At 46.8% G+C, this 27,931-nt stretch overlaps 1 protein-coding gene across 2 annotated transcripts in view; it reads right to left on the bottom strand.

The window, feature by feature from the left end:
- The window catches only part of BTBD1 (BTB domain containing 1), a 216,399-nt gene extending 206,177 nt beyond the window's left edge, over positions 1–10,222 (bottom strand). For both annotated transcript variants that reach the window (XM_086958235.1, XM_086958236.1), the window contains exon 1: positions 9,730–10,222. In XM_086958235.1, the coding sequence (XP_086814361.1) occupies positions 9,730–10,094 (365 nt within the window). In that variant the 5' untranslated portion in view covers positions 10,095–10,222. The remainder of the gene's footprint in view (positions 1–9,729) is intronic.
- Between the last annotated feature and the right edge of the window lie 17,709 nt (positions 10,223–27,931).

Genomic DNA, 27,931 nt, shown 5'->3' with positions numbered 1-27,931 from the left:
CATGCAGCCACCTTTAGCCATTTGCAGGCTTTGATTCTAAAAAGACGCACACAAAAGCCAATCCAACGCATTGGAGGAGTAAGACCCACACGGAGTAGATACAAGAAGCCTCGCAGAGCAGCGAATGTGCGCTGCACTCGACCTAAAAAGTCCTGAACGGAATTAAATCAGGACAAAAAGCTATAACTTTACTAAGGGAAGTGTCTTTTCTTCCTTTGGAGTAACATTTTACATGCAGTGCTTTGAAATGGCAGGCGTGCAGCATGAAGGGTTGCATAAAAATAAGTTATTATTCCTCAAAGCAGGTAACAAAAAAGATCCAATCAAGAGTCACCACTATTTGCTAGAGGTGGCTAACTTTAAATGGTTGCTTTTGAGTCCAGAAATCAGCCAACAGCTAATTCATGAACCTATAGATTAAGATATATTTTAAAGAAGCATTTTCAATTCAATCAGTCTCGCATTTGTGAAAGGTAGCGCTATTGGCCTTGTAAATGGCAAAGTCATTTTTTAAGTCACACCCGGAGTGATGACAGTTAAGTTGTAACATAGTGATTAACGACATATACGATTATTGCAGGCTTCGGTTTATCATACAGAAGTTAATCAGGCATGTTTAGGATTCCCTTTCACGTCTTCAAACTTTCAAGAGAGAAGAGAGGTGTCAGTGTTCTACAAGAAAGGAATTTTCCAAGGTGCTAAGAGGGTGCATAGACTGAGGACAGTAAAGCAGAAGGCATTTCTAATTTATGAAATAAGAGTAAACTCTCTATTACAAGTGTACTGAAAAATGTCTTGCTCATCTAGAAAATAAACCCACAAATGAAGACTACATTTTTTCAGAAAACTAAGGTAATGGCCGCAGGGATGTGGAATTCCCATAGCCCGATGCCCGGGACATATTGTTTGGGGTCAAGGGCAACAAGTTTTCATGTGTAATTTGTTTTTGGGACAAGTAGGCCCAACCCCCTACAGCACAAACCCTTTGGCTGCCAGTTTACGGTACCACATTATGGATAAGGGAAAAACATTGCCTTCAGTTAAGGTAATATTTGTATCCATGTGTTAATACTGTTCAAACTTGTATTCATGGTTCATTAATGCAATGTCTTTATTATTAAGCTGAGCACTCTAAGTAAATGTTGTAAGCTCAGACTGTACTACAGACAGTGGTTCCAGTATAAAAATGTGTACACACGTTTTTCAATGTTTATCAATATGAGGTTATGACTAATATTCTCAGAATGCTCTCTGATTAGATGCAAATATTCGCAGAAGCTTGAAATCAAGATTGATGATGCTTTGCTTTCAAAATAAAATGTTCACGCAAAAATTTCAATTAACTACTGGAAAGTTTTATGTACCATTTCTTTGCAGCATCATTTAGTAAAATGTGTTTATGTATGCCAGTATTTCCCAAAAATATTAGTAAAGCAGGTAGCTCTGAAATTGTTGGTCAGCCGTATTCTTTTGTCAATGTGCGAGTTGTTTTGGCATGGTTTTTAGGCCTCGCGCCTAACATTGCAGTGCTAAATCTAGTGCGTAAGTCTAGAAGATTGAAAGCTGAGGGGAGTGTTCATTTGGCAGACCTGTGAGCCAAAGAGATATTGGGAAGCTATCAAAAACCGCTGGTAGAGTTTAGAGTCTGGAAAACAAAGCGCATGAAAACTAGTTCCCACCCTCCAGTCTGTGATCTAAAGATAGTTTGGGGGTAATCAAAAGTGTTAAATGCAGCACACGGACAGAGAATGGTTTATAGTAAAGAGGTGATTGACAGTCTTCATCAACAAATTAAACTTTTTTTTCAGTTTTCATAAATAGGAAAGCAAAGTCAAGATGTACTGTTTAGGTTGAGCCTTGCGCAGCGCGCGTGGCTTCTTTTAATTACTGTGTGGGTCTGACTCCTCCCACACATTAGGTTGGCTTTTTTTTTGTAATCGAAGCCTGCAAAGGAATAAAGGTGGGTGCATGTCCCACCTCTTCTAAGAGGTTCACTCCCCTGGTGTTTTGCCGTGGGAGCGAGCAGCGGGGCGTCCTCTGCACCTCTCCCCCTTGCCTCCCCTGCACCGCTCCCCACCACGCCACGCCACTTGAGCTGCTTATTTGCAGAATGCCATGCTTTACTTCCAAATGGCCACAGCCTTTCCCTTAATGAAGCGCCAACACTTTTTAAATCCTCATTCCTCCCGCAGCTTTTGCTGCACCGCCTGCCCTCCTTCCTCTCCACGGGGTCTCCCCACCCCACCATGGCACTAATGTACCCGCCTGCACTCGGTCAGTGCTGCACCAGAGTGCATACACATTTCTTAAACGAGGGTGTGCATTATTTTTTATTGCATCGCGGGCATGCCCAACTGTATCTTCAACTATGGCGGCCGACCTTTCTTTTGTTTTGCACACCTTCATTTAACTTCTCACTCAGTTTGTTCCACCCCCCTCCCCGGCCTCTCAACCACCCTGCTTTCAGACCAAGCGCAGCCGTACAGTATGTGTGTGGTAATTACTTAAACACCTTGTTATTGATTGCTCACATTGCCAGAACTAGGGGAGCTCGTGGGGACTGCACAGGATTGGGGTTAAGTTTGCACAGGCGTCAGAGATGGGAATCCAAGCCATAGCTACCTGCACCACCCTCTCTGCTGCTGCCTCGGGTTTGTTGCTCCTAAAGGTTCCATGTGTCATTTTCAGCCCCACACACTTCCTGCAGCAGCTAAGCCACGAAGTGAGGGGACGCAGAGTCTCGCAGCATCCCTCTCTACTCCATGCACCCACGCCCCCACCTGGAAACAGAGCTGTCCGTGTCCTATTCTGCGTAAGCCCATAGGGATGCTAAACTCCCATTACTGTGAACCCCACTTCCATAGTCCTTCTCCCCACTGCTGATGTTTCGCACAGGGGTTACATCTCACACACGGTGGGCTCCTGCGAGCACTGCTTTTCCGACAACTACTCCAAACTCTGCACATGGTTTGTATTCACTGTACCCCTCCCCTGTCCTTTGCACTCCCTTTGCTCGTCTTTCACAAATAAAAACAGGTGTGAACACTATTCAATCTCCTTGCCAGCCCTCCTTTGAGCTTTTGTTTTCTTGGGTTGCAAAATGCTTTACTCCCATATACAAAACAGCATAACTTTATTTTCTTTTTCTATGTATGTCTGTAGTTTTTCAAACAAACGTTATTAAAAGTGTATTTATAGGGTAGAAGACATTGCCACTTACAACGCCAATAGCTCTAACACAAGCAAATGCGAGACCTATTGCATTTCCGATGCTTGTTGTAGGGGCTGCCGGGCCATCACCATAATAACAAACATTGGCAAAGGGAGGCGGAGGGGAGGGCAGAGGAGGTGAGGGGGGGGTGGGGGGGAGAGAGAATTTTAATAAACACAATAAAGGTCATGGTTAACGCCAGACCTAATTAGTGGACCAATTACTAAATAAAGACTCAAATATGCACCCAAGACTTTAGAGAAGTAGGGCAAAAAATAGTACTTAGAAAATATAGGAGAGGCGCAGATTTGCTCATGCGAAAATCTGAGTGTTTGCAAGTTCACTTTCCCTCCAACCACTTTTTTCCAACCCCGGAGGAAGCTGCATGTCTGCCACTGTCAGGAGTAAATTTCCAAACTCTCTCAGTATGGGAAAAGATTAGAGAAGAGTTGGTGAAAACCCTTAAAACATGCAAGTTAGTAGGTTTGCACACACTTAAAAGTGCTTTCCAACCCTGGAACTATTGCTTACAATTACCTTCAGACCCAGTATGTAGATCTACTGAAACGTGGCAACATAAGGAAATTCAATAATGGTGGAATGAGACACTAGTGTAAAAGAAGAAGTCCTCCTTTGTTTTTAAGGAACCCCTCACTCACCGACCTGGTCGGTGACATGCTTCATCATCGGGGCCACCTTGACAGCCGAGTGCCGCCAAGGTGTGCTGCGACACCTGAAATACAGTGGAGCGGGTATGTGGGTGATGAATGTGAAAAAAGAAAAAAAGTCAGTGAGTTAAAAAATTGTCCTGGTACGACTTATCCAAACATTATTTATTCTAAGACTACTGGACAATATTAAAAACAGTGTATGATACAATAAAGGCTTTAATAGGACCTAATGTATCTGTGGTATGTGTTGGGTCTACATGTTTCAAACCAAAATGGGAGTTACCGGTTTTTCTTCAGGACCAAAATGATGTAAAAGGAGTTGGGTGGTCAGGGTACACTAACACCCTGCCATACCTGCAACCCTTTCAGGACCCAAAAATAGCAAAATTGCTATGTGGGTAAAAATATTTGTAACACAAATGTGGTTACAAAAAATGCAAAAACTCCTCAATGGAGAAATGTTTGCCGCACGGGGATTGAAGGGAGGCTATACAGTTCAAAACGTATTAGTTTTCCTGATGGGAGTGGAGTAGGTAATCTGCCGACTTCCTATCAGGAAAACTAATACGTTTTGAACTGTATAGCCTCCCTTCAATCCCCGTGCAGCAAACATTTCTCCATTGAGGAGTTTTTGCATTTTTTGTAACCACATTTGTGTTACAAATATTTTTACCCACATAGCAATTTTGCTATTTTTGGGTCCTGAAAGGGTTGCAGGTATGGCAGGGTGTTAGTGTACCCTGACCACCCAACTCCTTTTACATCATTTTGGTCCTGAAGAAAAACCGGTAACTCCCATTTTGGTTTGAAACATGTAGACCCAACACATACCACAGATACATTAGGTCCTATTAAAGCCTTTATTGTATCATACACTGTTTTTAATATTGTCCAGTAGTCTTAGAATAAATAATGTTTGGATAAGTCATACCAGGACAATTTTTTAACTCACTGACTTTTTTTCTTTTTTCACATTCATCACCCACATACCCGCTCCACTGTATTTCAGGTGTCGCAGCACACCTTGGCGGCACTCGGCTGTCAAGGTGGCCCCGATGATGAAGCATGTCACCGACCAGGTCGGTGAGTGAGGGGTTCCTTAAAAACAAAGGAGGACTTCTTCTTTTACACTAGTGTCTCATTCCACCATTATTGGCTGTCCAGCATTATCTTTGGTGATACTCCTTAATTTTGTTATATAGTTACCTTACCAGGGGATTGGGAGTACCCTTCCATCCACGCCAGTGGATAAAATCCCTTAACTCTCCAACCTTGTTAAATATAAACATAAGGAAATTGTCAGTATTCAAACCATACTTTGGAAGGAGCCCTGGCATAATCAGAGAGGCTATTTCAGAGATCTTATATAATGAGATTGCTACCATAATTTTTCTTTGCATTACAATGCACAAAAGGGACAAGTGAATTTTGTTTTAGGACTAGAAGATTAATAAAGCAACCTGCCCCATGGACAAGTAGATATTTGATTAAATTCCACACCCCTGTGGCCATCAAGGATACCTTATGGAAGAAGCTGCGGTCAGAAAAAGGTGCTGCCGTATTCAGACTCACACTCGCTACCGCTGACCTTGACTGGCCACAAGTAATTTTGGTTATGGAAATAAACATGAACCCGCTTCGTTCTCTTCACCAAAGAACTTAAAAAGAAAGAACATGTTCTTTCTTTTTGATTTAAGTTCTTTGGATCTGCTGCAAATAAAGGACATTCAAATCAGGGAATGTATTTTGGATTATGTTATTACCAGACATTGTGACTGAATTCTTGGGCACAACTCTCCCCTCTTATACTTCGACAAACCTAGAATTACTTTAAAGCAAGTGGCACATCGGAGCAGTTACAGTCTGTTCAACGGGCAGTATATACAGCCGGACATGGGCTCTATAAACATGGCTGTCACCCCTGGCCTGGCTCAGGCAGTCCTCAGCACAGCCCTCCATTCTTATCGCTGAATTTTAGCTGCTCCAGCACCAGCTCTATATTTACCATATTTTGGTTGTACCAAGTGCTGGGTGGTTCCAGAAAGAGAGGCCGATTGAGTGTTGGGATGCGGTTACTGCAGCAGGAGACGAGCCTGGCAGCTGCAAAAGCCTCCTCTTTAACTGTAATGAAAGTAGTACTGTATCTGCGTTACATACTCGGGCGCAACAGGACATTAGAACCACTGATGTCAATACATTAAATATACAACACACTAATTTTAAATATTTGAATATGAACAGTTAGCAAAAACAGGAGCATTGTATTTTGTCAGAATACTAGTCTTCATATGTAGCGATTGCCTGAACGGAATAGTAAGGTCTTACGAAAACTGTGCATGAATAACATTGCATATTTATATATATGGGCAAGCAGTGACCTGGGAGGGATATTGAAGGCAGGTTGCGGAGAAGGGTAAAGGTGCCGCACTGGGGCAAGTGTAACAGAGTGCGACTGCAAATACAAAACCAGAAAAACGTTTTTAAAAAACGCATGTCCTGTGAACCTGATTTGTACGGAAAGTGCGTTCAAGCAGAAATAAACAAAAACAACAAAATAAAGGCACACAAGTAAATAGGATCACATGTGTAAAGAGCTGTTCAGAATATATTTTAAAAGTTCCTGAACAGATCGCAAAAGGAGTCAATGAGTTGCAGAAAGGGACAAGGACAAAACATTATCGAATTAGAAGCAATGTTTCTTAGAGGATACTGACAAAAGCCAATCAAAAGACGGAGGCAGGGTCTAAGCCCACAGAGTGAATACAGCATGTCGAGAAAACAGCACTTAAGCGCTGCATCTAAAAACCACCATTTGCAGATTGACTAAGATGATTAAAAAATGTAGCTATACTGCAATGACAACCACCGTTCTAGTAATTGGAGCTCTTCAAATAATATCATGCCCTTAATACGAATGAAGCCATTCATTACAAGACACCACTTCAGGACTGTTAAACTACAATGCATATCCAAAAAAAATGCATCAACAAAAACCTCTAAATCAGGGTTTCACTACAACCTAAACTTCGAGCGAAGCAACCTAAGGGAAACTGAACGATCTTGGAAATCCAATCCTTCCTCGGATTAGCTAAAAGTCCTCAGAACCGTAAGGAGCTCCTATAACAAACAAATCAAGAACGCCAAGACCAACTACTTCAGATCTCAACTTAACCAAGCTTCTAATCGTCCCAGGAAACTTTTTGAAATTGTAAAACAACAATCGTGTGACGCACCCACTCGGTGTGACCAAGGACACAGCCCACTCTATGAGACGCTTTGGCTACGTTTTTCTCTAAGAAATCGACTCATCCATATCGAACTGGAATCTAAAAAGGTCTCTCTACCATTCTATTGGCTTGGGGTCCATACCCCACTGAAAAGCCCGAACCAGCTAGTCTGAGCACCAAAAACAATGACTCATGGGACACCTTAATCCCTTTTAGGGAAAGAGACATTAACAAAATTCTTCAGAGTTTCAACCCATCCAATCCCTTCAATGACCCACTACCACCCTCCGTCTTCAATAAAATTAAGTAAGTCACCCCCCCCCCTCTGGACAAAGATGGTCACGGTCTCGCTGTCTCAAGGTATGATCCCTGACTACCTAGAAGCAGCTCAGGTTTCCCCTATTTTAAAAAAAACCTAATGCCCTATCTCCAACATCACTACTCAGGCCAAACTCCTTGAAAAATTTGTCCAATTTCAACTTTGTGCTGACATTGAAAATTTCAAACTCCTAGACCATCACCAATTTGGCTTTCGGAGCGGACACAGCAATTAATCTGCTCTCATTCAGGTTTTCGATGACATTTTAAAAATGCTCGACCACAACGAATCCTGCCTCCTGATCCTCCTTGACCTTTCCTCTGCATTTGACACTGTAAATCACACACCCTATTAACAGTTCTGGAACACAGGATGGGCCTCTCTGGTTTGGTGCTGCAACGGTTCTCGTCCTTCCTCCACCACAGATCCCAAAGAATAAAGGTGAACCACTCCCTAACCCAGCCCACTCCTGTATCCATGGGGGTCCCACAAGGGTCCGCCTTATCCCCCATACTATTCAACCTATTTTTGGAACCACTTGCAAATGCACTAAACTCAATAAACATGCTCTTCCACATGTATGCAGACACGCAACTTTACCTGAAAATCTCCTCCCTGGACAATCTCACATCACTCAACACTACCCTCATGAACACTCAAAACTGCCTAACGGAGAACCACCTCCTACTCAACACTTCCAAAACCGAATTCTTGCTCATTTCTCGTCCAAAACATAACCCGAAGGTAGACCTCTGGATGAACCATCTCACTGTCTTCAACTGCCCCAGTCATTATTCATTCAGCCAATTCGCTCAGAATCACCCTGGACAAAACACATTTGAAGAACCACATTAGTAAGGGTTGCAAGGGAGCGAATTACCAGATGAGACTACTCAGGAATCCCAAACCTTTCCTCCCACAAGGTGACTTCAAGCAGGAGGTTCAAGAACTGGTTTTGCCAAGGGTAGCCTATGGCAGTGCTACACTATGTGGCCTCCCGAAATATACCACTTAAGGCTGTAATGAATGCGGCGGCCAGTCTGACCACGGGCACAAAAAGGATCTGAGCACATTTACCCAGTTTTAAAATCTCTAATTTGGCTGCCTTTTGAAGCAAGAATACAGCTAAAGATCGCCTGCCTGACTCACAAAGCTCTCCATCTCAAAACCCCCAAGTGCCTATGCAAAAAGCTGGAACTATCTGGAGGTGGTAGACCCTCAAGAAGTGATAACACCTTCCTTCTGAAACCACAGATATTTTGCAAAAAGAGAACTTGTCAAAGAGCTTTCTCCTGCTCTGCTCCACGGATCTGGAACTCTCTCCCTCTTGAAATTCTCAGACTCACCTCCACGGTTGCCTTCAAAATGGAAGTAAAACTATTCCTTATATGCAAGTTCTTATCCTAATTGGGCTCCAATCATTTGCTTGAAGATACTGGACGTACACCCTTATCTCTTTAACAGGTGTATTATATCCCCTTACCTAATCTTTTCTTCCCCTCCCAGTCCTGCTATTATTTTTCAACCATTATGATGCTGTGTTGCACCATTTGTAACGGTCTCCTCTGATATGTATTTGACGCCTGCCTAACCCTGACCATCTGTAATTGTGATGCGCTCCGATATCCCTCGGGATCATGTTCGCACTATATAAAGCTTTATAAATTTAAAATAATGATAATTACATATTTGTATAGCGCACGAATACCGCTAAGGAACCCTTCCTGGCCTTTCTCTGTGAAGTGCCCACTCCTGGGCACCCCCAAGGTGAAGCCAGGCATCCTAGCGTTGTTGGGGCCGTTGTGGAGATTAAGCAAGCTATTGCCCAGAGTTGTAGAGTGGGACTCATGATTAGAATAGGCACCAGGTCCGAGGAAATTGAGCCCAACACCCGCCAAGGCGGGAATTGAACCCTGGTCCCGGGCCAGACTTATGAATCAGGGTCTGCCACTCTAACTATTGAGCCACACGTCTCCACAGCAACAACAAAAAAAGACTATGTTCTGTCCATTTCTAAATGTGTACCTAACAACCAGTTCCTGCCTTGCATCTAAATTGTGATAACTGATGGTAGACGGAGTTCGCCTTGTAGGGAGGCATCCTTGAGACTTGCTGATCACATTAGATGTCAGTGACAAGCATTAACTCACCAGACCAACTTGTTTACACACGTTTAGAGAACAGAATACTGGGAGCCACTTCAAGTAACTGTTTTACCATTTAACTAATTAAGGCTATGGATACTCGGAAATCATACTCGAAACATAGATTTTTTTTATAATCACTTATACATTCATATACCTGAGCAGCGCAAGGAAGGCAGCGGGCTCCACATCAGGCAGTTCGATCTCAGCGGAGGTGGTGGCCATGCCCCCATTGAACATGGCATCAAAAACAGCACTGCCAGCAGCCAACACGAACCTGTGCGCCGGGATGCGCTGAGCCGTGCGATCCTTGCCCACTACGAACCGCACGTCGCTCAAAAGCTCGTTATTGAACAGGAAGGTGAAACGCTCCTGCAGGGAACTCTTGGTAGCCTGCCAGTTGTACATGGGCTGCCGGTGGTAGGGCCCGGGAGGCTCGGCGGCGCCTCCTCCACCTCCCTTAGCCGCCTCCTCGTCCGAGGCAGCATTGGAGGCAGCGTCAGCCCCTCCCGCTGAGGCCATGGCAGAGTTGAACTATGCCTGGCCGCGGGAGGATAGCCGCAAAGCCCCCATCTCACCACGTATAAAGCAACTCTCGCTGCTGTTTACAATATGTCAAGACAGGATGAGGGAAACCTACCGCTCCGGACGTGACGTCGAGCGTCGCAGATTGATACACGCTCGGCGACCGCGACCAAATAAATACTTGGAAAAGAGCAAGCAGACCTGTGCGCTGCGCAAACTCAGCGGTCATATTGGTGTGGCATTCTTGTTGTATAACGAAAGCAAAGTAAATAGCTTCGTTTAAAAAAGAGTACTATTGGGCAAACCATAAGCGGTTCTCGACCATTTTCCAAATGTAATAAATATGCAGATATTGTTACACAGTATTAGTTACAATACAACATCTATCTAACCGCTTCATTTAAAACCTATGTATTTTACAAGAGATAACGCTGCTTTAGTATGTTAATTTTTGTTACAGTTCAAAATGTTATGAAAATCGGAACCAGCATTACCCGTTTGTGGTGGCCCCCAGGAATGTCTCAGATTGACAGCAAACGTCAGTCACGTTAGTCCTTCTTTTATCACTCTAATGCTGACGAATATACAAGTTACTACATTCCACAATCATCGCTGCCAAAGAAGTTTTGACAGTACAGATATCTTTAAGATTGCATAAGAATAAGCCATGCAGTAATATTAACAACCAAAAGCCCATCATATATAAATCAGCAAGCGTTGGTAAATGCAATAGGTTTCGCCTATGAGATTAATTGTAAGCTTTTTTTTATATAAGTTGTAGCTCGGTGAGCAGTTGTGCAATATAGGTTACGGAAACTTCGTTAAATTGTTAAGATTTGTTTATTGAGAAATGCTATATATTTGTGATGTTACTGCTTTGCAGAATGGCTTAAAAAAAAAAGGTTTTAACGTGGCCAGCTTTGACTTTGTTATAGCGTGTGGTGATGCTCTAGTGTTCCGCTCGCGGAACAGGAAATGCGTAGACAGGAAGCGGAAGGCAGCCATCTTGTCAGTGGCGCCTACCGCTAGGGAAAGAGTCACGGCTCCCGGCGCTCCGGGAATAAAAGAGTTTATTCAAAGCAAAACGTGTTGGTGTACTTTGTGCATATTCTACAATGGCGACGAGTGATGGTCTTTAGACCCGCGCACCACCAGCGACGCGTGCAGCACCAACGGCGCAACGAAACGCCGCCCATACCCGGAGCGTGGCAGAGGACCCGACGAGCACCGGCAAAAAGAGCGCGAAACCAAGCCAGCGCTCCAGCAAGACACAGTGTCCCAGAAGTAAGCTGGTTGTACCCTTTCTATGGGGAGAGGCTTGGAGGGAACAAAGAAAGCACAGTGCAGTGCAGTGGTGCACCGTATCCCTGGCATAAACAAAGGTGGGCCAAGCAAGCTCAGGCACAGAGCAGCATAGTGGGCAACAGCAGGAGGAGCTTAGCCCCATCTAGTAGGGCACCTCACCCCTGGCATAAGCGAAGGTGTGCCCGGAAAGCTGGCGGAGCGGCGATCGGGCTAAGAGGTGCCTGGCTCTATAGACCCAGCCAAGGGGAACAGCCTGCAGGCGTTGCCCGATCCCTCTGAGGTGGAAGGAGGTGAAGAAAGCGACAGTGATCGCGGCAAAGGGGACGCAGCCGAGCAGCCCACGCCAGGGAGTCCACCCAGTCGAGCGATCCCGGTTCCTATGAACCAGAGAGGTGGACCCAAGATGGCGGCCCAGTCCTCCTCCCTCACTCAGCTAGTGCCATTCCTGACGAAGAGCGGAGAACCGGAGATGCAATGGGAAGACTGGAAAAGGTACTTCCTTAACTACCTCGATGCATTGGAAGAGGAAGGTGATACTCCGTTCTCTAGCAAGAGAAGAAAGAAAATACTGTTACACAACTTGGGCCCAGAAGGATTAAGAGTGTACGATACCATAGTCAAGGGCGTGAGGGACGACACAGATACAGACGTCTTCAGCCACGCCATTGCGGACCTTGATGCACATTACAGGCCGGTTGTGTGCGTCGCCATAGACAGATACAACTTCTTTCAAAGGAAGCAGAAGAGCGGAGAGTCGGTGTACGAGTATGTTGTGGCCCTACAAAAGTTAGCCCTCACGTGTAAGTTTGGCGCGCTACACGATGACCTAATCAGGGACCAAATCATCATGCACACATCCAGCACCCACGTCCAGGAAAAACTGTGGGTGAATGGGGACGCCCCCTCAAAGAAATCTGGGCGATGGTGAAAAAGGCTGAATTATCCAAACGATGTGCACAAGCTGCCAAGAAGGAAACAGGGGGAACACAAACAGTGTGCAAGATTATGACGCCGGGGAGAGGTGAATGGCCGAGGAAGAGAGACCAACCGAAGAATCAAGATGGACGAAGACCAGCCCAAACCAATCAAACGGACCAGAGAACGAGCAAAGGTGGGCGACTAGGCTGCTACAGGTGTGGTAGTACATCGGATCTCGGTAATGACAAAGCGTGTCCGGCGTTCAGGGCGAGATGCTCATACTGCAACGTGTTCGGGCACTACGAGAAAGTGTGCCGCGGAAGCCAAAAGGGGCGATGGTCAGATATGTCGACCAAGAGTAACAAGAGAATGTGGACAACCAAGAGGAAGATGATGACCTAGAAGAGGTCCTCTACATCGATGTTCAAGTGTTAGAGATGGATGGTTCTGAGTCAGACAAGCCAAGACTAGACATGCACATTGGTGGGATACCCATAGAGATGATTGCGGACAGCGGTGCTCCCATCTCCATCATACAGAGACAAGTGTGAGAGGAAAAATTTGTCTCCAACATTGAGGAGGTACTACGTCCAATGGACTTAAGACCGGTCACATACACTGGACAGAAGATTCCCATGTTGGGATACTGCCCCCTCCTGTTTGAGTTCAGGGGCCGCCACGCAAATTGCAAGCTATACATCGCAGAGAGAGGCCCCTCAGTGCTAAGCTGGAAGGACCAAGGAGCGTTGGGAATACAACTCATCCCAGGTGGCATTGAAAAAATCCTACTAATGGACATGGAAGAGAAAGATGATGCAGAGTCATGGCACAGAGCATACCCCAAAGTCTTCAACTGACAAATCGGAGAACTATCAAAGTACAAGCACCTCATTAAACTGAAAGAAGGAGCAAAACCCATAGTTCATAAGGTGAGGAACATTCCGTTCCGTTGCAGAGAAGCAGTGCAGAAGGAGCTGGACAGTCTAGAGAAAGAAGGAGTGATCAGAGCCATAGAGAGTGCAGAATGGCTTTCACCTCTGGTGGTAGCCCAGAAACCCAATGGCAAGGTGCGGCTGTGCGTCGATCTCAGGGAATTGAACAAGAACATCGTGATCGACAAATTCCCTCTGCCCCGCATAAATGAGATGCTGGCAAAAACTAAAAACATCAAGTGGTTCTCCACAGTGGACTTTTCGTCAGCCTACCACCAAGTGAAACTGCATCCATCATGTTGCCACCTCACGTCTTTCATCACGCCTTTCGGCTGCTACGAGTTCGTGAGAATGCCGTTTGGCCTGGCCTCAGCGGCGGCAGTCTTTCAGAAGATGATGCACAGGATTCTGAAGAACGTTGAGGATGTACAGTTCTTCCAAGACGACATTTTAGTCATGGGAAGAACCAAGCAGGACCACAACGAGAAATTACACAAGGTGCTGCGCACACTACAGGACAATGGTCTGACGGCGGAGTGGACAAAATGCAAGTTCAGAGTGCAGTCCGTCACTTACCTGGGTCACGAGGTGAGCGAAAAAGGGATAGAACCGAAGAGGGCCAACATGAAAGCCATTCTGGAAGCCCCCACTCTGAGCAAGAAAGAGGATGTTCGGTCATTCCTGGGAATGGCCGAGTACTACAGCAAGTTCATTCTTCACTTCGCCACAAAAACACATCTCCTGCGCCAGCTACTGAAAGAAAAGAACAAGTTCATATGGAGCCAGGATGAACAGACAGAATTCGACACCCTCAAACGGGAAATGGGTGCCACCATTACGCTGAAAGGATTTGACCCAACAGCAGCATCAATCCTAACAACAGATGCCAGTGACCGTGGCTTGGGAGCGGTACTTATGCAGCAGTCTGAGCAGTGACACGTCGACAGTCAGCTTTGCCTCAAGGTCACTCGCTCCCAACGAGGAAAAGTTCAGCGTAATAGAAAAAGAAATGCTGGCAGTGGTTTGGGTCATGGAAAGATTCAGGCAGTACTTGTGGGGAGCGAAATTCCTGCTGAGGACGGACCACAAGCCTTTAGTCAGAGTGCTGACTTCCAGTGGCCACGCTCATGCGACCCCTAGAATCGCGAAAATGACACTTAGGCTACTAGACTTCGTGTATGATGTGGAACACATCCCGGGACCGCAGAACAAGGTGGAAGACTTCCTCAGCAGAGCGGCAGCCATGGAAGAGGCAGATAACCACGAGAACCATAGATGGGAAGGATACGTGGTAGCCACCATCCAGGAGGCCGAGAACGTAATCAGTGCCCAGGAATGGGAAGAAGCCTACAAAGAGGACAGTGACTTGGAGGCCATCAAGGGGTACGTGGTCCACGGGTGGCCGGAAAAGAGGCACCTCAAGGAAGAACTTAGGAGATACTGGGAAGTAAGAGATGAACTGTCGTTGGCAGAGAATCCAACATTCCTATTGAGAGGTGACAAAGTGATCCCACCACGTGGCATACTAGATCATTTGATGTCTTTACTGCATGAGGGGCACCAGGGCATCACAAAGACCAAGGCCCTTGCTAGGCAAGCGTACTGGTGGCCAGCCATTGATGCTCAGATAGAACGATATGTACGTCAATGCGAATCATGTGCCAGGGCAGACAAGTCACAGAGCATGCTAAGACCACCACTGGGAAGATTCCCTGTCCCGGATGGACCGTGGGAAATGCTATCAGTAGACATTATGGGCCCCATCCTCAACAAAGCAGGAACACAGAAGTATGCCATGGTTCTCATCGATAGATATTCCAAGTGGCCGGAGGGAGAGGTGACGGAGAACGCTGACACGGAGGCAGTGGTGAACTTCTTACGCTCCACATTTATCAGAGATGGAATCCCAAAGATCATCACGTGCGATAATGGGCCGCAATTCACCTCCGCTAAATGGGTTGCCTTCACAGCCAGGAATGGAATAGAAGTCAAACATACGCCCATCTACCACCCTGCAGGAAACGGTCAGGTGGAGCATTTCAATCGGGTGATCATGGGCACCATCCAAGCGGCGATTAATGATGGATTGGACTGGGAGAAAGAACTGGAGAAGATGATCTGGGCCTATCGGATCACCCCGGGGAGCACGGGTTACAGCCCATTTAAAGTTTTAAGAGGAAGAGAAGCCTTCACTAGAGACAACTTAGCGTGGAGAAAACTAGTGGTGCAGAGCAAATGGTCACCAGCTGTGGTCAGAAGAAATCTGGAAAAAGCACAAGAAACATACACAACACACTTCGACAAGAGACGCAACGTGCAAGGAGCAGAATTGGAGAAAGGCGACTGGGTAAGAGTGAAGCTGGCTATCCTCAAGAAAAAGGGAGAAAGCAAATTCTCACCACCCTTGCAAGTGCTGGAGCCCAATGCCCGGTCTACCCTGCTCAGCGATGGGAAAGTGTGGTCACAGGACAGAATGGCCAAATGCAGCAAGATCCTGAAGTGGGGAGATGAAACAGAAGAAGGAGCAGAGTATGTAGGAGATGAAGGTGAAGAAGAATGTAGTGGAAGGCGAAACGAGACGGTAGAAGATGGAGCGCAGAAAGTAGAAGACAGTGATGGAGAGGAAGGTACGAGCGGAGGAACGAGGACCTGGTGCAAGGAAGAGAGTAGCGAGGAAGTGATGGACAGAGAGAGAGAAGGCGCTGGGAGAAGGCTGGATAGAAAGGAACCGGAAGAAGAAGGAGGTATTGAAGTGGTGAAAACCAGAGTGGGAAGAACGGTAAAGGTACCTGAGAAGTTCAAGGACTTTGACATGAACTGGAAGTAAGAACTTTACGGTTATTGGTTTGTTATTGCATTAAAAGGGGGGAGATATGTGGTGACGCTCTAGTGTTCCGCTCGCGGAACAGGAAATGCGTAGACAGGAAGCAGAAGGCGGCCATCTTGTCAGTGGCGCCTACCGCTAGGGAAAGAGTCACGGCTCCCGGCGCTCCGGGAATAAAAGAGTTTATTCAAAGCAAAACGTGTTGGTGTACTTTGTGCATATTCTACATAGCGTTTTTTACTTACTTTAAGCCATGTTCCACAGCAGCTCACCTGCTGTGCGACATTACATTTTTTTTGACAAAGCTAATAGATTTCACATTAGTGAAGCCTATTGCAGTACTGCCAAGTATCACGCAACTGATGTGACACTAACGTATTTCAGTGCGGTGTTCCGCATCACCGCACTGAAATGCATTGTTACGCATTTTAATGTTACTGAATGCACTCTGCTGACAGCGCCGGTTGAAACTGGCAACGTAACGCCAGGGTGCTAGCGCGCGCTACGGGGCCTCTGACACCTGTGTGCCTGCTGCTCAGCTCCCCGCAGACTTGCCAGCAGAAGACACTTTAAAGGTCCTATCATGCTCAGATAGTGCTACAATGTTACAATCTATCTGCCAGGCCAGCATAATTGAAACAAAACTCCTGAGCGGGACCTGCCCTCTCAGTCGTTCCGTTAGCTGTGGAGCCAACCGCTCCCTATTTCGAGAAATAGGGAGCAGTTGAGTGGACACATTTGTGGGTCTTACGGAGATACACGATGGAATTTAATATGTTCAGTAAAAGTAAACAAAACCGGAAGAGATGACACACATCATATATTTAGCGTTTGGGACCTTATTTTTAAATCGGAGACGACAGGTGTAGAACTGGGTTTCAAAGGGACCCCCAGCAGTTGAGGGCTTCACCTAAAATCTACGGGTCCACAGGAGTTTCTCTTACCAAAGAAGGGAGGCAGACTCTAGAGTGAGGAGGGAAACAAGATATTTTAATATACAGAGTATAACTCGAGTTATCGGACAGAGTCCCAGAGTCACCTAGGTGAGTCTACGGAGGCTGTCTGTTTCTCCAGGGCAAGCAGCAGTCTTTATAGGATGTGGAGTTCTCCTAATCAGGTTTGAGGCGTCACTGTGTCTTGGGCTGTGGTGGGCCAAGGCTGCAAGGCAGATGACTCAGGGGCTTCTGACATTGTACAGATAATGCAATAAACTGGGGGTGGTCTCTCAAGGCTGTAAGGCAGATGACTCAGGAGCCTCTGCAATGTCCAGATAATGCAATCAGCTGGAGATCGTTTCTTATGACACACATGGAGCCACAGATCGATTGTCCGCACATGAGGGAAGATTAAGTGGGTGTGTGCAGCTTGTCTTCGTGTGCAGGGGGCCACCTCAGGCAAGGGAGGAAGAGAGTTGACGTGGCAAGGCTTTAGGGGTGAAAATTACAGCACAACAGTCCCTTCTTTTGCCATGGCAACTTTCTCAGTTTCTTTTAGTCAATGTCAATGTTCATCATATAGTCTATTTCTATTTGCAACATTATTTTCTCGTTCTCGAACTGTTGGGTCACTGAGACTGGCCTAATGGCTGACAGGCACATGGAGCAGAGGGCCAGGCCACATTGGATGCAAAGGCAGCACGAGAACAGTAGACCAGTGATGATGCAGAGGCCAGCCAGTATCTTCCAGCCCCAGGTGGCCATCATGCCCCAAAACCAGTTGGTAAGCGACCAGTTGCTTGTTTCTTCGTGGATCTCGGAGGACACTCGTGTAAGCGCTCGATAGCCTTGAAGACTGCGGGGCATAGTCAGGAATGTAGATGCAGCAGCTGGCCCCGATCAGGCAGGCACACTCCTCCACGGTCTGCCAAGACAACGTCCAGCACCATCCGGTTTTGGAGCATCACCAACCGGACCGCTTGAAGTTCAGCCGTGTTATTGGTCAGTACGCCAGCGGAGATGTTAATTGTAGCTTCCACAGCCCGGGACAGGTGTCTGATAGCCCAGCTGTTGATCATTGAGCTCCACAGAGGAATTACGCCCTTCATAGCGTCCAGAAATTGCTCAGTGAAAGTGTCTACTTGGTCCACTTCCAGTGACCTTTTGCTTCGATGATGACCTTGGGTGAGCAGTGTAGGTGAGTGGCAAGATAAGGGCAAGGTAGCAGACCCCGCTCCATCCTGCTGGTAACCAAGTATAGGCGTTTGTTCCACACACAAAATAAGTGTTAAGTGAGGCCACAAGGGACGGTGGACTGGTGCTATTCAGAGCACGGATGATGGTGCAGTGGCTGATGCCCACGTCCTTTCTACCTTCACCTTCCACACAGACATGCCCATGGACATTGACGACTGACACTTTCGGTCACTCTTGTCTTTAGTGGAGAGAATATGGTTTTTCCACTTTTTTTGTAAGTTCTCATTTTTTCTCGTTCTTGCTCAGGGTTGTCTAGCTCTAACGTGTCATTGATAAGCACGTGTGGACAGAAAGCATAAGTGTTATTTCCACTCTTGTTACGCCAAAATTCGTTATTAAATTTGGAGTGAGTGGCATCGGAAATGGTATTGTCATTGAGTGCTTGTGTTATCAACATCTTCCAGACCAGGCATGACCCGTGAACAGAAAATGGAACGGGGATGAAAGGAATTGCTTTTTCCCCAGAATGAGGCATGAGGCCACATATGCAACAGTTTGTTGTGTTTATTGCCAGGTGATGCTGAGGCAACAGCTGCACAAAGGTATTGTTCCAAAATTCCCTACGTCTATTCTGCACATACGGGGGTAGTGAAGTAAATTCATGTTCAATAGGGGAGACTGTAGGTGGCATTGCCCCATGGGATGTCAACTCAATTGTCCAAAAAATGATAGTGGATAGGAAAGAAATTGTCAAAAGTACGAGCAGCAGGACGGTCCGCCCACCACAAAGTGTCTTGTGTGTTTCGGCTGGTCCCATTTTCTTGTTGATTGTGCTCATGTTTGTGTACTCCACGAGAACCCCCCTCCCTAGGTGCTGTCTGTGATTGGTGGTTGCTTCACTGGCCAGTGATTCCAGCACCCCTATTGGCATTTCACTGGTCTGCTGGTCCAGACAATATCACAGCCCTACAGCCGAAAAAAGAAAAAAATATGGGGGGTCCCAAGAGTTGGTTAAAGATAAAGTGTCAGGTTTATTTCTTCAATCGGGGACGGAGATTGTAAACCCTTTCTGGTTCGTTGATCAGGTCCAGTTGTGGTTCAGGATCCACCTCCTCTTTGACCGGCCTGTCCAGGGTCAGAATGTCTTTTTAGTTGATCTTCATTCAGTTTGGACGGTCTTTTGCAGTGCAGGATGTGGATCCAATTCTTCCTTCCCTCCACACGAACTGCAGTGCGGGTCATCAATAACACCAGAGCTGGCCCTTTCCACCTTGGCTCGAGTGTCGCTCACCTGGAGAAGTTTTTCACAAAGACATAGTGACCGGCTCTGATGGCATGGCCCGGACCTTCGGATGAAATGAAATGAAATGAAATTGGATTTGTAGAGCGCATGGCTGCCCAGAAGCGTCCCAGTGCTTGCTTAGGGAACCCGTCCTGGTATTCCCCTGCGAGATAACCCATTACTGGGCATCCCCAAGGTGAAAGCCAGGCATCCCACTGCGAGGGGCCGTTGTGGAGATTAAGCAAGCTATTGCCCAGAGTTACAGAGTGGGACTCCATGATTGGAATAGGCCCCGAGGCGAGAATTGTCAGGTCCGGGGAAATTTGAGCCCAAGACCCGCCGAGGCGGGGAATTGAACCCTGGCCCGGGCCAGACCTCTGCATCAGGGTCTGCCGCTCCAACCATTTGAGCCACACTTCTCCATTTGATTTGTCAGGGATGGCGGCAGAGACCTGATCGTGGAGAGAAGCAAGAGTATGAGTTAAAACATTCAGATAATCGCTCAATACAACTTCTGGGACATCTGTTAATTTCTCAGGCCATATGTTCATAGGTCGTCTGAACACTATCTCATAGGGAGTAAGCTGAGTTCGGGAATGTGGAACTGATCTGATTGACAGCAGGGCTAGATGGAGGGCATCCGGCCACTTGAGGCCAGTGTGATCAGTTATTTTTGCTATTTTATTCTTGAGGATGCCATTGTAGCGTTCCACCAACCCGGCAGACTGTGGGTGGAAAACTGCATGGAATTTTTGTTTAACTCCCAGGCCTTCCAGAATGTGTTTGATGACCTGTCCGATAAAATGACTCCCACTGTCGCTCCACAGAAGTTTGCAGAACCCGAACCGGGGAAAGAATTCCTCAAGTAATACTTTTGCTGTGGTGATGGTAGTATTGTTTTTGACAGGGTAAGCTTCTATCCAACGAGAGAAAGCACATACCACCACTAGTACGTACTTTATCCCTCAACACCTCTCCATCTGGATGTAGTCCTTTTGGAGGACTTCAAAAGGTGCCACATGAGTGGTGAAACCAGCCTGGGGACATTTCACTCCCTTTCCAATGTTATGTTGGAAGCAGACCAGGCAGTTTACGGTGTAATGCTCCATTGTTGATCGTAACTTACGGTTGTCCCACACAGGTGTTAAAATTTAGATCATGGCACCTGGACCTAAATGGGCCGGCAAATGGACTGATTGTACCACCAGGAGGAAGTAGGTGGCTGGTAACTTCCATTTTGTTCCGTCCTTTGACTGCCAGCAGCCCTCCTCGTCTCTCAACCCCTCCTTTTCCCACCTTTGTTTTTCCTCATTCGTGGCCATGCTCTGCATCTCCCGAATCTGTGACCTGCTGTCGCTCCATTTTCTGCCTGTGACCTGGTGACGTAGACAGTGGCTTCAGCCGTCATGGCGGTGAGCCTGGCTGTTTCGTCTGCTAAAGTATTGCCCTTGCTCACATCATCAGTAATTCGTTTATGGGCGGCGCACTTAATCACTGCCAATTTGCTTGGGAGTATAATGGCTTCCAACAGTTGAGATATAAGAGGAGCATGTTTTATGGCCGTACCATGGGAAGTAAGAAATCCTCTCTCCTTCCACAGTTTACCAAAACTGTGGACCACTCTGAAAGCATACTGACTGTCAATATAAATGTTTACCTTGAGATCTGTAGCGAGGATGCAGGCTCTAGTGAGAGCCACAAGTTCTGTGGCTTGCGTAGAAGTCTGTATAATCCGGGCCGTTTCAATCACTCTGGTGGTTGTAGTTACAGCATAAGCAGCAGAAGCGGTGCCGTCCAGTCTCTTCAAGCAGGACCCGTCGACCCAGAGCTGGCCGTCAGTGTCTGATAAGGCTGTGTCTGTGAGATCAACCCTGCTTTTGGTGTCAGCTTCAGTTTGCAAAATGCAGTCTTGTAAGGGCGGGTCACTCTCCCCAGAAGGTTGTGGCAACAGAGTGGCAGGGTTAAGGGTAGTGCATCGTTTGATAGTAATGTGGGAAGAGAGGAGGGTCAACTCATATCCAGTAAGTCGGGCACTAGTGAGGTGTTGAGTGCATGTTCTGTTAAGTAGAATATCGACAGAGTGGGGAACGAATGGAGACAGCAGCAGCTGCCACAGCGCGCAAACAAGGTGGTAAACCACATGCGACTGGGTCAAGGATGGCAGAGAAGTAGGCACACTGGTCTTTTCGAGAGCCCGTGCGTCTGGCAAAGGACGGAAGAGGCACAACCACCTTGTTCGTGGCAAAAAAGAAAAAAGGGTTTCGTGTAATCAGGGGTTCCTTAAACAGGGGCGGAGCACAGGGCTTGAATGAGGGTGTGAAAAATCGTGGTGTGCAAGCCTGTCCACGGGAGAGGGTAGGGAGTACCATTTGTGAGAAGAGAAAGGAGGGGTTTGATGAGCTGGGAGAAGGCGGGGATCCATTGCCTGTAAAAAGAAGTGAGACCCACCAAAGCCCAGACATCCTTCTGTGTGCGTGATATAGGGGAAGTGCGCAAAGTGTGTATTCTGTCAGGTGTCAAGTATCGCCCTTCCTTAGACAGCAGGTGGCCCAAATAGGTCACCTGCGGTCTACAACATTGTAGTTTAGAACGGGAGACCTTGTGGCCCTTGAGGGCCAAGAAATGTAGCAGGGACAAAGTGGCAGAGGTACAGAGAGGCATAGAACCCGCGGCCAGGAGGAGATCATCTACATACTGGATAAGGGCCACACCAGGGGAAAAGTGTGCTCATCTAGTTCTTTCTTGAGGGCCTGACTGTAGATGCTAGGGCTCTCGGTGTAACCTTGAGGAGCCCGACAGAATTGATACGATTTATTCCGGATAGTAAATCCGAAAAGGGAACGTGAGTCCTGATGGATGGGGATAGAAAAGGAAGCATTTTCAAGTTGTTGACTGTAAACACACAGGCCGTTTGTGGGATCATAGTCAGTATGGTAGTAATGTCTGGGACCTCTGGGTACTGGGGAACAACTATTTTGTTAATTTCTCGAAGGTCAATAACAAATCGATAGATCTTTTCTCCCTTTGCACCCTTCTTGTGGACAGGAAGGATAGGGCTGTTATAGATGTTGCTAGAGGAGTGCTAAACCACTCCGACTGCAATCAGGTCATTTATGATGTTCAATAGTGCTTGTTCTCCTTCATGGGATATTTTATATTGTGGAAGGCGAGGTAAGGGAGCGTTTTGACGGACAGTGATGTGGACCGGTTCAATGTTCATGGTGCCAACATCAGTGTCGCTTTGGGACCAAAGGGAGGACGGGAGGCCAGAATGGTCAATGGAGTCTTGGATGGTGACGGGCAGTTGATTAGTACCCGTTGTATTGTCAAAAAGAATCACTTGAATATTATCAGGGGAACAACGAATAGTGGCCCTAAAATGTTTCAGAAGGTCAATACCTTGAAGATTGTTGGGGCAGGCAGGGGGCAAGAGAAATGAAGATTCAGTGCTGTCTCCCCCCAGAGTGAACGTAGTTGGAAGTGATAAAGCGTAAAGTGAGGGCTTACCATCGAAACCGGTCGATGTTATTCTTTTGCCAGAAGGAGCTGCCCGATGGACCAAATTACCCGCTAGGGTGCTCCTAGAGGCCCAGTGTCAACCAGGAAAGTCACCATGGTGCCCGCCAAGTAGGCGGATACGTAGGGACCCAGAGGATCGACAGGTACTTCAAGTGGCCCGGAACCCATCCCTTGACAGCCTTACGAAAAGAATCGGTCCGTGGTCTCTGAGAAGTCAGATGTGAAGTCTTGAACATTCTGTTGCCTATTATCAAAAGTATTAGCAGAGCAGGGCTGGAATGGTTGTGCCGGGCGATTCTGGGGGCCCCTGTAATTGTCTCTGGGAATTGTTTTTCCTGAACAGATATTGTCTGCTAGCACAGGGCACTCATTTTTGTAGTGGCCGGGCTTTTTACAATAATTGCAGTTATCTCCATACTGCTGACGAGTGTGTTGGGGAGGCGGTGTTGGGCCAGGGTCAGGTCTGCGCACATGGGGCGGGGCACGGGTATTAGTGTACCTTGCGTCTGCCGCTTGGCTGAGAAGAACAGATTCCTTAAGCTCCTGTCTGCGCTTTTCCTTATTTTCCTTGACCTTGTCCTTAAGGGTCTCGTAATACTGGGCTGTCAATAAAATAGTCTGGGGAGTTGCTGCCTGCCAGGTACTTTCGCTAGCCCGGAGTTTATTTGGAATAGTCGGCAAAAGGTTGTCAACAAAGGTTTGAACTAACAATATGTCGACTTGTGTCAGATATTATGTCTTGGCCACTGTAATCAGAGAAAGCTTTATTTAACCGAGAGAAAAAAACGGCTACAGTCTCGTCACTCTTTTGTTTGCAAGATGTCAACATATGCCAATCAACCTTGCATTCAGGGACAATTGTTTTTTAATTTAGTCAATAATTTGTTTGGTAATTCTAAAACCAATGCGTGTGGTTTTTCCCCTGGTTTACGCTCAGTGTTGTGGGTGCGCAAGTTAGTCCATGAATCTCCTAGGTTTAGGGCATCGTCTGTGTGTCTAATTGAGTTCCATATCTCGGGGGGTATTACACTGCCAAATATCTGTAGGGTGTCTTGTAGTGTTAGGTCGTAGGTGTCCAGTATTTGTTGCATCTCTTTATAAAATCCTGTTGGATTCGTACGGAGGTCAGGGATCCCTGACTTTAGGGTCATGACCTCAGCGTGAGTCCATGGGGTATATACCCAGTTATTTTGTCATTTTTCGTGGGCATTAGCGTCATCAGTCCCCGTACCGTCCCCCCTGGCCGGAACATAGATAGGGGCAGCTTTGCGTACAGGCATGTTAGTGCTGCTGAACAACCCTTTTTTGTGTCTTCAGAATCCTCTGACTCGTGGCCAGGATGAGAATCCTGTTCTAAAAGGTGCAGTTGGTCGATACAGTATGTACACAGGCTTTCTAGTTCAACTGTAGTGGAGGAATCCTGTGTCGATTTAGTGAAAAGGGTCTGAAGGCGCTGTCTACTAAGGTCTGGTCTTTCTTTTTCCAGTCGGGCTAGTGTGTGGTAGGCAACCTGTTGAAGAAGATGGTGGTGGAGGTGCATGGGTTGCTTACCTAAAGCCTTAATTAGGGCCGCTCTGGTAAAACTTGGTATGGTCAATGTTTGGGCTTTTAGGTCTAGACGGGTTTTTTCGGTGGACGTTAGACGGGGCAGTCTGCCTTCGGGAGAAAAACTAGGTAACGCGTGGAGGGTTTGGCTATCAGTCAGTGTTGGGACCGAAGCCTGGGCTGGTGCCGCTTCAAATGGATCAGGGATTGGAGGTGGAGGAAGTGGAAATGCTTCGAAGCCGGTGTCTAGATCGGGGGTGGGTAATAAGAGCATCTATGGATAAGGAGGTGGTGAATTAGGTCGGGAAAGGGGTAGCTCATCATCTAGATAGTCATGGGGGTCTTTCGGAGGAAGGACAGGATACTGGCCCGTCGTTTTTAGATGATGTTGTCGATCAGCTCGTTCTACATTTGTTTTGTGGGCCTGGAGGTGAAGTTCATGCGTTTTTTTCAGAGTGGGTAGTGTTTTTAAGGCTTTTTTTCCCTAGCTTCCTCCTTTTTTTTCTCTGTTGTATTTCTTTTTTCCAGAGACTGAAAGCCTCCCACATGGAAGCATGAGGATGATGTTTGTCTAATTTACGCTCAAGGGCTTTGAGTTTAGCGGGCTCAAAAGAGCCCCACTCAGGCCACTGCCGTTCCTTTTCCTTTTTTGTGTAATGGTGCCATTAGGAATTGAACATTACTGCTGTCAGGCCATATTTAACATACATTTGTTTAGAAGGGGTACCTTCCGGAGGAGCCGGCTGACTTTCTGCCAAGGCATAGAGGTCGGGTCGACAGCAACAACAACAAAGCATTCTAAATTTACTGAAAGCGGGCATTTTGAAGACAGAAAACCATCAGAGAAATATCGCACCTTTATAATTCTATGTACAATTTAGTACTGATTCTATATACCCACCTTCGGTCTTTGCAAAGAACGAATATACAGAATTACTGACTACTGCTAACAGAAAAATGGGTGTAGAAAGTTCGACCTTACCAGATAATTCGTGTCCGTTCTCACACGGAGATCTGCCTCTGTATAACAGGAATCTAGAAACCAGAACTTGGAACTCCAGTCAGGGTCAGCATCGAAGGGCCCAGAAGCAGGAGGAGGAATAGCTTCAGAAGTCAGTCGGGCTATACAGACGAGGGTCTTCAAATTTACATAGGTGCACTCTCTTTGTGGTTCCACTCGCTGCCTCCATGAAGCCTCCCGGGCTGCACACGGACCTCTGATGGAGTTCCGGTTCGGGCGCCAAGTGTAGAACTGGGTTTCAAAGGGACCCCCAGCAGTGGAGGGCTTCACCTAAAATCTACGGGTCCACAGGAGTTTCTTTTACCAAACAAGGGAGGCAGACGCTAGAGTGAGGAGGGAAACAAGATATTTTAATATACAGAGTATAACTCGAGTTATCGGACAGAGTCCCAGAGTCACCTAGGTGAGTCTACGGAAGCTGTTTTTTTCTCCATGGGGTGCAGCAGTCTTTATAGGATGTGGAGTTCTCCTTATCAGGTTTGAGGCGTCACTGTGTCTTTGGCTGTGTTGGGCCAAGGCTGCAAGGCAGATAACTCAGGGGCTCCTGACATTGTCCAGATAATGCAATCAACCGGGGGTGGTCTCTCAAGGCTGTAAGGCAGATGACTCAGGAGCCTCTGCAATGTCCAGATAATGCAATAAGCTGGAGGTCGTTTCTTATGGCGCACATGGAGCCACAGATCGATTGCCCGCACATGTTGTTCTAGTCAACAGAGAGGGACGAGGGAAGATAAGGTGGGTGCGCGCAGCTCGTCTTCGTGACCTCGTCAACAGAGGGGGATGAGGAAAGATAAGGTGGGTGTGTGCAGCTTGTCTTCGTGTGCAGGGGCCCACCTCAGGCAAGGGAGGGAGAGAGTTAACGTGGCAAAGCTTCAGGGGTGAAAATTACAGCACAACACAGGATAAGCACTATTTGGCACCAAGGGAGCACCCAAAATTGAATATAAGGACATTTCTATATTGCTGTGTATATCATGTAGGAGACATATTGATGTGCAGATCTTTTGCAGCATATCCACCATAGCGTATCTAAACAAGCATTGGCATAGCCAATAGGTCTTGCTTTTGGGACCTTCTAAGTAATTAGGTATGCAGCACAATATCCTTGTTGCAACAACATTTACTGTTGCATGATTAAACACTTATAAGGCCTCAAAGGCGAGACCCATTAGCTATGCCAATGCTTGTTATTTTAGGCACAGAGAGATAAGTTGCCCAGAATCACAGGATGTTAAGAGGACGCTGGGACTCCAACCTAGTTCCCTTGTTTCAAAGTCGGCAGCTATGACCCTAAGGCCACATCCTCTCTGTTTTTTTTTTTGCAACAATAAAAGTTGTATCAAGTATCCATAAGACTCACAGCGAGTCTTATGGATACATACACACCCCTCCACCAAGGCCTGAAAGGTACTGGGGCAGAGGTGACCACACCTGGCTCCCAGCTAGGCTTCTTTTCTTAACAACCCACTTCTCAGCCTAACAGCCTCAGTGCACTGTCCAGGCAAAAATTAAGAGGGACGAGGGGGCGGTAGTTCTTCCAGCAATATGCAGAGTGGAGATTCAGGGGCTCTAAGAAGGGGTCAAAAAACAACAAAGCCTTGTTAACAATTAAATGGTCTTTTAAAGACCTGTGAAGTACTCAAAAACTGTCTCTGTGTGTCCCGGAAGCGGTCTCAGCCCAGGAGGATACACACAAGAGTTGGGGAGGGAGGGGGGCGAAGCCCTTTGAGCCTAATGGGTGTTGCGCGAGCACCGGCACATGATCGTCCTACTGCCCACCTTCCCAGTCTGACGTTGAGCATTGCCCGCCCGCGATCTCACAGCGGCTTTAACTCTTTCCTGTATTTAAGTTCTCTCGCCATGGGCGACATCTTGCCCGATATGTCCAGTTTATATGTAGCTCTAAAAAATCGACAGTTAACGAAAGGCAGCAAAAAGAGTGAAGTGTTTTGCCTAAGATTACCCTAATAATGATGCTAAAGCAGGTTTGCATGTACTCGGCAACTGCGGCCCACCATGACGCTCCATGATGCATTAAGCATCTACCTCTATCTGACCTGAAGACTGCACCCACACTTTTTCAGCGTGTACCAACTATGCTACCCTGCCCTCTTCATGGCTGCCCCTCGAGTAAAATTACGTGACGCTTCAGCAACCTGCTAAAACGGCTTCAAATATTGTATTTTTGACATCTGCGAGATAACATTGTGTTGTGAATGTTGTGCAGCTTAAATATGTTCAGGAGAAAAGTGTGCGAACGTTACCTAGTGGGAGAATATTTTTGGGCCTTGGGCAGGCAGCATTTTGGCCAAGAGTTAGGGAGTTAGGGCCAGATGTCGGAAGCCTAATACCGGTC

Source organism: Lissotriton vulgaris, chromosome 2_1, assembly GCF_964263255.1.
Source record: "Lissotriton vulgaris chromosome 2_1, aLisVul1.2, whole genome shotgun sequence".
Lineage (NCBI taxonomy): Eukaryota > Metazoa > Chordata > Amphibia > Caudata > Salamandridae > Lissotriton > Lissotriton vulgaris.
This window is presented reverse-complemented; position numbering and strand designations above follow the sequence as displayed.